Source organism: Lupinus angustifolius, chromosome LG13, assembly GCF_001865875.1.
Source record: "Lupinus angustifolius cultivar Tanjil chromosome LG13, LupAngTanjil_v1.0, whole genome shotgun sequence".
In the NCBI taxonomy this organism is placed as follows: Eukaryota; Viridiplantae; Streptophyta; class Magnoliopsida; order Fabales; family Fabaceae; genus Lupinus; species Lupinus angustifolius.
In genome coordinates this window covers 13,185,931-13,196,931 of record NC_032021.1, presented here as the reverse complement: position 1 = coordinate 13,196,931, position 11,001 = coordinate 13,185,931, and the positions used below count along the sequence as shown (strand labels likewise).

Sequence of the window (11,001 nt, the reverse complement as noted above, 5' to 3'; positions counted from 1 at the left end):
ATACCCAAATGAAGGGCAAAAATAATGAATAGCCTATAGAGGCATAACGCCTATAGCTTAATAAGAGGAGCACATCTGCTGTCCCACAAAATATACCACCCCATGTGCTATGAGTTGTGATCGGCTGAAAAAAATGTATTTAAGTTAAAATTTTAATTATTAAGTATTTTTCTGATCAATCACAACTCACTCATGACACATAGAGTGACACACATTGTGGAATAGAAGATGTGTTCAGCTAATAACTTGCCTCAATATCACAAAATGAAATAAGAATAAAAAGAAAGAAACCAAATGAAAAAGAAAAACAATGTAAAGATTATGTAATGCTAGAAGATGTTCACTGCTTCCATGCAACACATGGTGCATGCTTCTGATCCCTATATATGGTTGTTCTATTCTGTTTCCCTAAAGCTTTCAGTAGTGAGCCACAATTTCTTCTGGATAACAAGGACAACTTCATTACCATCCTGATCAGAAGAGTCAGAAGTTGAATCTGCAGTTGCAACTGCTTCCCAGTGCAATGCTGTTAGGTACTTCTTTACCAAATTGATTATGTTTTGCTTATCCCTGAAGATTACGAAACCGGTGGGTCTAAGCATGCGGTCCATTTCAATCAAAAGATCCTCTGCGCTGCAATCTTTCTTTTCTAGATCGGAAAAGACAGTCCATGCATGGAGTAAATCGTAAGTTCGGGGGTATGTTGAATATGCTTCACACCTGTGAAAGTTGTATTCTCCGGTAAGTATCACTTTGAACAATCATAATTCACATCCAGACTCAAATTTAGAATCTGATCAATTTATCAGCACTACAGGGAGAAACTATCACAGAGATTCGACAAAATTTTACGTTGGTTGTCGACTGCCTAACACAACCTTCACCTTTTATCCGAGCATACGACCGGCTATTAAATCTTTTGTCATGTTTCCTATATCTACTTTTATTTGACTACATATATAGGTCACGTCCTATATTTCGGAAATTGTTAATGCCCCGTGTCCACCTATGGGTGACCGTGTCAAAGCTTCATAGGTTTCACAAGAAAAGTAATATAAAACAAGACCCTTGTGTAAACTATTGAACTCCACAGCTAGAGGATACAGAAAAAAAATGCCTAATTGAAGAATGACTCTAGAAATCATATATCAACAAATGAGACAGAAAAGGTTAAGTTAATCAAATGCATAGAAAGATATCAAATCAAAGATGCAACTAATTTATATTTCAGGAAAAGCAGCTTCAATACCAGTCATGAGTACTCCCTATGAGGCCTCTGTCATATACTATCTTAAGTGTGTTTGGTCCGTCACGAGGTACAATATTCATCACCCAAACATCCTTACTCCTTAGAGCAGCTGCGAACGAACCCATGTGTGCTTTCATATCCATCACATTCCTTATCGTGTTTGACGAAACTTTTGAACCCAAGAGGTTCCAGTAATTTTCAACTCTTCTTTGCCACAGTTCCTGTACCACATGGAGAAAGTTAAGCCTATACTCTATTGTTATCCAATAATTTCTATGCTAAATGGTAAAAAAAGTCTAATTGAACAGTAACAAGAGGATAAATTGCAAAGTCCAATTACCTTGTCCTTTTCGAACATTTCATTTGAATAACCCAAGTCGGCTAATCTAGGAGGAGGACTGGTCAATCTTGCAGGCCATGGAGCCAACTCACTACCTTTGGCTCTGTGGTCATCTGATAAAACCAACAAAAAAAGTTTCTGGAGGTGAAGTTACATACCAATACTTTAATAATTAGTAAAAGAATAATCCTCCATAAAAAATGCTTTCATCATTAATCAAAATTTAAATATAAGTCAAATTTTGAAACCATTTTTTAGCTGCTTCTAATACATGCTCTCAATCCAATAACACGGCTTCTAACCAGAAGAAGCCGATGGAGAGAAAATTGAATGTACTTATTAAGGATTCAGTTAGGAGCATTCACAATCAGTTCAAAGCAGGTCACTCATGGATGATATATATATATATACATATAATACAAGATTGAGCAACCAATGAGTGTGGTGATTAAATATATTTCCTATTCTTCCTGGAATTGATCACATATAGCAAATCAACGAATCCAATTCCATGGCACTAATTGAAAGACATCTCATGTTTCCAAAATGGCCTAGAGATACTATAGGCAACAAATATACAATGGCTAATACACCAAAAATAAAATAAGCAACTATAGATTGCTAGTCACGAAGAAATAATTAGAAGCAAATGAATGCAAAAACCAACAATATAACTTATAACAATGAGATGAAGGTACTCACGGTCGGAGTAAGGTGTTATGCAAGTTTCCATATTCACTCCCCAAACTGCATCTGGGTCGTCGTCAGATTGGCAAAGAGGAGGGCGAGTACCAGGTTCTCTTTCCATATAGCAGTCGTTTGTCAGAGGTTTCTGCCAGATGACAGTTTGGTCCCTCTTTGCCGCTATTCTCCAACACATACGTCCTACAAGTGCACTCATCTCCCTCCATATCCTTCGATCCTCTTCATCCTGAGCATACGCTTCTGGAGATGAGTATGCAAAGTAACCTCCGGGCCTTAGCAACCGGTCGAGCTCTAGTAGTAGTATTCCATCTCTTTGGATCCAATCAATCCGACAGCGAGAACAGTGAGCAAGTTCAAAAGATCTACTCGGGTAAGGGAGTCTCTTAGTTCCTAGGACACCAAGGTATGCAGGAATTCCTCTTTCAAGAGCAAACTGAATTTGATTTTGATGCACATCATTGGGTGCCAAGGACATTGCAATGATATCCGATGAAAGAAGATAAGCACCAAAACTGGCAACACCACAGCCAACATCAAGCACTGTCCGCAAATTTCCTTCATTATTGAGATTATTGTCTGAAAAGTTAAGCATCTGGAAATACAAATTGGCTGTCAGATACTGACTTATCCATGAAACGAAACTAAAACGAAAAAAGAAAGTAAATCTAAATAAACTGAATGCATTAAACATGGTACTGAAAAGCATATTAACTTATGTCAATAATATCCCTGTATGGTATCTCCATCTATAAATGAATGCATACTACATAACACGGATGGAAACCTGCATCGGCAGACAAATTCCTATGGAACTACCAATTGAAGAACAGGAATAAAAATGTAATTACACTGTGTATAATAGGCATAACCAGTAAAGATAGATGAAGCCTTACATTTGCAATTCCGGCAATGTACTTATCAGCCCCATGGTGAAAATGAGTACCTCCTCCGGGAAACACTATCTTCTCGCCTTTTACAACCATCCAATTTTGGTCAGACTTCTCATTTGCAAGGTGAGTATGTGGTATATTTGCTTTCCACACCTCATCTCTGCTTTTTGGCCATTTAATAGGAATCTGAAACATCATAGAGACAACAAAGTTTGAACGGACCGAAATAATAAAAATATGTCAATGATGATATGTTGCAATTGAAAATCTCATGTATGCTTAGAAAATCTTGACCTTGTATCCTGGTGGAGGAGGAATCAGGCAATTGAACCGCCTTTCTGCCGGAGGACAATGTCTCTCATAGTGTTCCATCAAGGAGAGATCCAGCTTCAGTCTCATTTGATAGATAAGATGTCTGTCTAAGCAAGGAATCAACTCTGAATGACGATCATCACAAACCTTCAAAAACAGAAGCATTTCAAAATCCATGAGATTGATGGTTTTAAAATATTAGACCCTTATTTGAATGATATGCAAGACCTTGACTAGATGGAGGCTTGAAATATATGGATTTGGATAATGAGTGTCACATATAGGTTAAAATATCGTTTTGATCCATATATGTGACATTTATTTTCAATTCGAATTTTGTACTTCATATAAATTTGATGCTTATACACATTGAGTCACGGCAAAGACAACAAGGAGGAAACTGAAAATGATTGTTTGCATAGGTGTGAAATCAAAATCTTCTTCCACACATGGACCAAATGCGAAATGAGCACAAAGCATAGTAATTACGAATTAACTTAACCTTATATGAACTAAGGATTGAGTTTTTAAGAATAAAGTTCTAATATGCACTTCTGCTATCAATGGAAACGTCAATAGTTGTCTTTGCTTGGTCAAATGTGTCTGTGTTTGCTGGCAAAAGAGTCATTAAATAAAAGAGTAAATACACACTTTAGTCCTTATAAATTTTCACGTGTACCAGTTTGATCCCCGAAAAAATAAAAATCAAAATTAGTACTCAAAGATCACAAATGTAGGTCAAAATAGTCCTTCTCAGGGTCACAAAACATGCTAAAAATGGCTAATTTGGCCCACATTTGATATTTTGGGGACCATTTTGGGGTTTTCACTTTTTCGGGGACCAAATTGGTACAAGCAAAAAATTTGAGGGACCAAAATAGGTCTTTACTCTAAACAAAATAGCACATACATAAAATGTAAGTTTAGAACCACAACAAACAAAGGTTATGAAAAAATAGAACGGATATTCCTTTAAGTCTAAGCATGAAAACTTACAGGGTAAATCTTTGGCACAATATCATCTTCCACATCTCCCTGCTTAACAACACTTGATGAAGATTCATCTTGCTTGCCATCAGAATCATCCTCTGCACCTAAATATGATGCCCCGAGTTTTTTCAACGATTTGCTGCCATATTCAAGCGCAGATGAACCGCTATTTTGAGAACCAAAGATGGATCCATTGTACACATACAGAAAACCAAGGAAGATTGCCACAACACAAAGGGAAGCAACTAAACGCTTCTTTTGTGATCCATCAGACCTGCCCCTCGTCATTTATCAGTTGAATGCAATACAAATCCAAAATATACTTTTTTCTGCTCAGCTACGAACTAAAAACGACCGCGACACAGATTTTGTTTCTAGACATTCAGCACCAAATTCACCATTCCAAAAACACAACTTAAACTAGCAACCTCGATTTCAAAATAGAAAGCATAATAGTAATACAACTTCCTTCCAAGGTTTGTAAGATATGACACACTGAATTGAGGATTAACCTGCAAGCAAGGAAGGGACAGAAGTCAACAAAACAAATATAGAAATCCATTACTCTTACAGTCCCGAACCTGATTAAAATCGTAGAGCTAAAAGGACAAAGAACAAAGAACAACTCAAATATAGAAATCAATTTAAAGTTCTTCTTTTCCAGTGTGACAGAGTTTTATGAGATGCAAACAGGGAAACACAAACAGCAATGAAAGCTTGATCACAGTGTCGTGCATATATAGAAACAAATAAAAGGATACAGTAATCAATTGGTAACATGATCAATCCTAGTAAATGCAAAGACAATTTACAATAACATTAGGAATCGAAGATTTATAAATTGATAATATTGCCTAATCTGATTGGAGTTGTAGCATGTAAAAAAGAGTGTCATTGAAGTGATTTCATTCATTTATTTATTATAATATTTGAAGCTATTTTAACTTAGGACAATAGAAAGTTACAACTCAATACACAAGATTCACTACTAATTTTCAGTTAAATTCTGCGGACTAAACATCCCAAAGAAGGGGACAATAATAAAGATTAAAAAACAAAAGTGAAAGAAAGCAATGATGACCCTAACAAACCACATAGCTATCCAAAAAATGACACCAAAATTACTGAAAATGATGGATCCAAAAGAACTTATGAAAAGAAAGCATGTAACTAATACAACAACGATCAAGTTTTTATCACACATGGTATAAAGTTTGGCGGAGTGCTTCAGGTGTCATATGTGGTAAAAAGTTATGACTCGACAGAGATGAGAATGTTGTGTTGGATAAGTGAGCGCACTAGACAAGAGGGAGATCAATGTTTTGTTGATGAATATGGTTTACGGTAAAGCATTATGGCGTCGTTCTATCATGTAGTCGATCTCATCTAGTGGATAAAGGTTTGCTTGGTGTTGTAGAAAATTTAAAAGTACTAAAAACAAATCTTATTTTGAGAACCTCAACGGAATGAAATTAAAAATTAAAGAATGAGCTTTAATGATAAACAGCATCCCAAGAATAAATGGAACTCCCAGATTTGGAAGAATGGGAAAACAACATTACCATTAAAACAAGTAACACGTTAAAATTCAACCACCATCCAATCAAACAACAACACACCAAAGTTGAATCTTGTCAATTGCAACCATTTCCATGAGCACCAAAAAAAATAAAATCAGACAAACCCAAATTTCAAAATGTTCCAGATCCAACAAAAAAGCAAACTTTATGCAAAATCAGCATAGAAAATGAAGCAAGTGAACAAGTAAAACATAGAATGAAGAAAAAAACTTACTGGGTTGAGATGGAAATCTATGAGGAAGATATTTGATGTGGAGAGGGGTTCTCAAATAATAGCAATATGAAATGAAGAAGGAAAGAAAGAGAGAGGAATAGAATATGAGATCTGAGTTTGTGTTTGGTTTTGATGTTCTATTTTGGGAAGTGACACAAAGAAGAAGGACTCATGTGTCACACTGTCCCCTCGTTGAGGGTGTTAATTTAAGGTATTCTCTTTCTCCCTCATTACCATTGATAAAATAATACATTTTTTTTTTACAAATTACCTTACATTTCTCACATAATAGTACTTCTTTCTTACACTAGATTACGATCAAGAGAGCCTTCAATCACTAAAGTAGAGATACATATGAGACACGCCTCTTGGACCAAAATCTTAAAACACTAGTTTGATGAACTTTTTCTATTTGTAAACTCTTTTACTTCTCCTCATATACCTAATGTGGGTTTTATACTTGAATAAACTCAACATCAATAATTAAGTCACTTTCTATAGAAAGGTTTGTATAATGATTGTAATATCTATGCATTGTCATTATAATGATGATTTATATTATTCACCATTCATTTATATTATTTTTTTTTCTTTTTTCCTATAGAGTAATGATGATAAAACATGAATAGTGACGATTTTATAATCTCAGTCTTTGTAAGGACATTCCTATCGGCGACTTAGGAAGATGATCGAAGGGGAAGTGAGAGTGAATTTATCTTGGAGAAGACAACCATTCTCTTGGGAACTTGAGTCAATTACTAATATCATGTTGGAACTCCAAGAATGTGCCCTTCGGGACAATATTCTCGATTTATGTGTGTGGAGGATAATTTTATGATCATGTGGTCTTTGTGGTGGTAATCCTTTTGGGTACTAAAGATTGACTCGAACTCCTTTAATATGGGTTGTATAACTTTATTTTGGATATTGTTTGGGTCTGTTAAGGCTAGATAGGTGGTTTGTGTTGTTGGTAATAGTGTTTGGGTGAGTGCTATTGTGACACATAATATGTCTACAATAACATCTGTATGTATCAGTCTTTGAGTTGGTGGAAGGTGGATAATGTTGGTGAAGTTGAGTGTTGTCCGGTTAGGGTGATGGGTTTATTGTCATATGTGAATGTTATAGAGGGAATGACAAAATCTGAAGTGATTGGTCCTAGGGTACTTAACCATTCAATCCATAATACCATATTAGCTCCTTGTATTGGTAAAAGATAAAGTGGAATGTGAAATAGTTATTGTTGCAAGTTGATAGGAGTTTCTTTACATAATCCAGCACAATAAATATGTTCACCATTACCTACCATGACTGAAAACTTTGGGGTTGGATATATAGGTAGTTGTAAAAATTGTGCAACTCGAGGTTGCATAACATTGTGAACTACCTATAACCATTAACACAATCACTATAAGTCCAAAAATATGGCCTTCAAATTTAAGAGTCTTTGGAGATGGGTTACCTTGTGGAGCGTGATCAGATAAGTGGAAGTGAATAATTTCTGATTGATCTATGTCATTAAATATGCATTCCTCACCCAATATTGGTAAATTAGGGTCATTAGCCATTAGACCCTCACTACCTTCGTCACTCAGCATCAAGAGGAATTGCTTTGGTTGGCAACGATGTCCTTGAACGAATTTTTCATCGCAATTATACCATAGTCATTGTGCACGTCGTTCCTACATTTGAGTTATAGTGAGTCGTTTTATGGGCAGAGTGTGAGATGTAGTTTGGCTAACACATTAAGTCCAACCTTCTTGGGATTGGTTTTTGTAGTTGTTTGGGAGTGCCATGGACGATTTGATGTAGCCTTTGCCGTAACGATTTTACTTTCCACCAATTTTTCCAACCCAATTACATGAATCACTGAAAAGGGTTGTTGAATAGCTAGTTCACACCCAATCTCTAAACGAAGTCCAGATAAGAAACAATTGAGCAGCATTTCAGGAGTCATTCTCACTACTTGATTTGAGAGACGTTCAAATCTGGTTTGGTAATTTGTGACTGTAGTAGTTTGTTTTAATTTGAATAGTTCAGCTACAGGATTCGCAAATGTGGATGGTCCAAAATATACCACTAGAGTTTTTGTAAAGCCTTCCCAACTTGTTAATTGATTTGTCTGAAACATCCACTTTTACCAACTTCAGGCGTTTTCTTTCACTAAAAATGCTACAAATGTGAGACGTTGAAAGGGAGCGACTTGGTATAAGTTGAAATATTGTTCAACTTGGAACAACCGATCTTGTGGTTCTATACCATCAAATAATTGTAGTTGTAATTTTGGAGGTTTTATATTTCATAGTGGTGGAAACAGTCCACAACCATATGGAGTTGCTAGTGGTGTTGGTTAGGAGCCATATGATGGTGGTGGTGTTGGTTAGGAGCCATATGATGATGGTGGTGTTGGTTGAAAGTCATATGGTGGTGGTGGTGTTTGTGTTATGTTTGTGGTTAACCTCGCGATCTTTTCCTCAAACCCATTAAGGGTGCTTTCCATGGACGCCTAGAATAGATCTCGTTGTTCATTCATGTTCTACTGCATGACAACTAATTTTTCCAGAACCATCGCATTGGAAGCGTCCTCCATGGTAGAGTGTGTAGATGAAGAAGACGAAGTAGGTTTATTAGGCATGAGAACAACAATGGAAGCACCAATGTTAGGGTGATACCCTAACAATGAAGAATTCTAATATACTAAAGAAAAATTAAGAATGATAAAAAAGATATAATTTTTGTTGATGCCATGAATGAGAGTTAGCATTACTTAAATAGTATTGAAATCTAATGTATGGATTGATGAAATGTAATCTCAATCCAATTACTTAGAAATTAAATCTAAAAAATAATAAAATATAATCTTATCATAATCTTCTCCTAATTACATAAGATAACTTTAAACTTAGGAGGTAGTTTTATATCTCTCTTGGGCCTTCCTATAATATTGGATTCAGAGTGGTATCCAAAGACGGTCCAACAACCCATACAAATCCAATGCTTACTCTGTCAAATCTGCTTACAATTTTTTTGTTTATCTTGTAAATCAACAAGACCACATCCACAACCATCTCAAGCTCTTATGGGAATCCAAAGCTTCTTTGAAGGCTATTGCTTTTGGGTGGTGACTCTTCTAGATTAGACTCCCCTATCTAGAAGCTTTATAGAGAATGGGATCACCACAACGAGTGATGAATTTGTGGTCTATGTAATGAGCAACTTGAGTCTTATTGTCATTTCTTTTTTACTTGTAGGTTCACATACTTAGTGTGGCATTCAATATTGGCATTGCACTTCCTTCTGAACCTATCAATCATTTTCTCATGTATATGGTTTTATTATACTACAGGAAAATTCAGAAGTTTTGGAGCATCATTTGGCTAGGAACCACTATGACCATCTAGTTAGTGCATAATGATATCATCTTTAACTCAAACAAGTCGACTATTAAGTATAGTGTAGATTTTATAAAGGTGAAATCTTGATTTTGGATCAATGAAAGATGAACCTTATTTGCATTATCTTACGCTACTTGGGTGTCAAACCCTCACTTTTGTCTCACTCATTTGTCTTGACTATCCTTTCCTCATCTAATGTCTTAATTATAAACCTTATTCATTTTTTGTAAAATTTGTATTTTTATCGATAAAAAAAAAGAATGATGGATTATATATTGATAATGTTTAAAACTCATGAGAACATATATGTTGTCCCACAAATTGTGTCATTGCATATAGCTATAATTAGTTGAAAAGTATATTTAAATTAAAATTTTAATAATTAAATAATTTTATAACGAATCACATCTAATGACACAACTTATGAGACAAGAGATGTACATCTAAAACTCATACATTGTGATGCTTCATTTTTCTCTGATGATAATGATAATTTTGTAGAGGATATATCACGACTGGCTCTACTTTGGAGAGAAGATCCCTTTGAGGATAAATGTTATATCAGGTAGACATTTTTTTGGTTTTTCAGATGTATCATCGCACTAGAGAGAATCTTGTCCGAGCTGAGAACTTTCATAAGTATGTGGGATTAACTCTATCAGTGGATATTTTTTTTCATCCACAAGACTTGAACCCGAGACTTTGCTTAAGAGAAATCATGTACCACTTGAACCAACACTCATTAGTATATCAGCTAGAGATTAAAAGCTTATTAGTTTAATTTGAATTTTTGATACACTCGGTTGTTATTATAAAGTGGTTTAAATCATCATCAACTAACTAATCACACTCTATAGAATGTGTGGCTGCTTAGATAGTTCCTTTGGCAATAAGACTTGACAATGAGTAATATTTGATCTTTTGAAAAAAATAACTTTTTGATTTAGTGAGAAAGATATTTATGTTGTAGTTACAAAATGACTATACATGCTCACTCTCTAATCAATATTAGAATTTTCGCTATCGAATATTCCATGAACTTGTTGGGGTAAGTTTCGAAAACATTTTACTTATGTTAATTGTTTTATTAAATAAATATAATAAGTTTAATATCATAAAGATATCAAGTGTGCAACTTAATAGTGATGTGATATTGGACAACTTTAAGAGCATTATTCTTAACTTTGTCTAATAGAATACTAGTGTTTGTTAAGAGGACAATAGTCTCTCAAGACTGATATATGTTAGATATATGATTGTATCTTATGGGCTTCACATATATCTATACTATATATAAAGCTACAACATGATATAATTATCACCATG

The 11,001-nt window shown here is 35.0% G+C and overlaps 1 protein-coding gene across 2 annotated transcripts; it reads right to left on the bottom strand.

Moving 5' to 3' along the window:
- On the bottom strand, nucleotides 1–6,498 carry LOC109325604 (probable methyltransferase PMT8). Of its 2 annotated transcripts, none has more exons than XR_002105167.1 (9): nucleotides 6,281–6,498; nucleotides 4,493–4,998; nucleotides 3,479–3,643; nucleotides 3,188–3,370; nucleotides 2,292–2,886; nucleotides 1,590–1,702; nucleotides 1,250–1,470; nucleotides 247–720; nucleotides 1–75 (listed from the first exon to the last, which is right to left on the bottom strand). XR_002105167.1 is itself a non-coding variant. In XM_019558054.1 (9 exons), the coding sequence occupies exons 2-8, from the start codon at nucleotides 4,772–4,774 to the stop codon at nucleotides 396–398; spliced, it is 1,884 nt and encodes a 627-aa protein (XP_019413599.1). In that variant the 5' UTR covers nucleotides 4,775–4,998; nucleotides 6,281–6,498; the 3' UTR covers nucleotides 175–351; nucleotides 385–395. The 2 variants fall into 2 exon arrangements, 1 of the variants encoding a protein (XP_019413599.1); XM_019558054.1 differs by lacking the exon at nucleotides 1–75 and having other exon boundaries at nucleotides 175–351; nucleotides 385–720.

Coding starts and splice junctions, on each gene's coding strand:
- LOC109325604 (XM_019558054.1), bottom strand. CDS start 4,774: ATGACGAGGGGCAGGTCTGATGGATCACAAAAGAAGCGTTTAGTTGCT. Junction 2,887..3,187: donor ACATTGCCGGAATTGCAAAT/GTAAGGCTTCAT, acceptor TTGTATTTCCAG/ATGCTTAACTTTTCAGACAA. Junction 721..1,249: donor ATAGGGAGTACTCATGACTG/GTATTGAAGCTG, acceptor CAACTTTCACAG/GTGTGAAGCATATTCAACAT.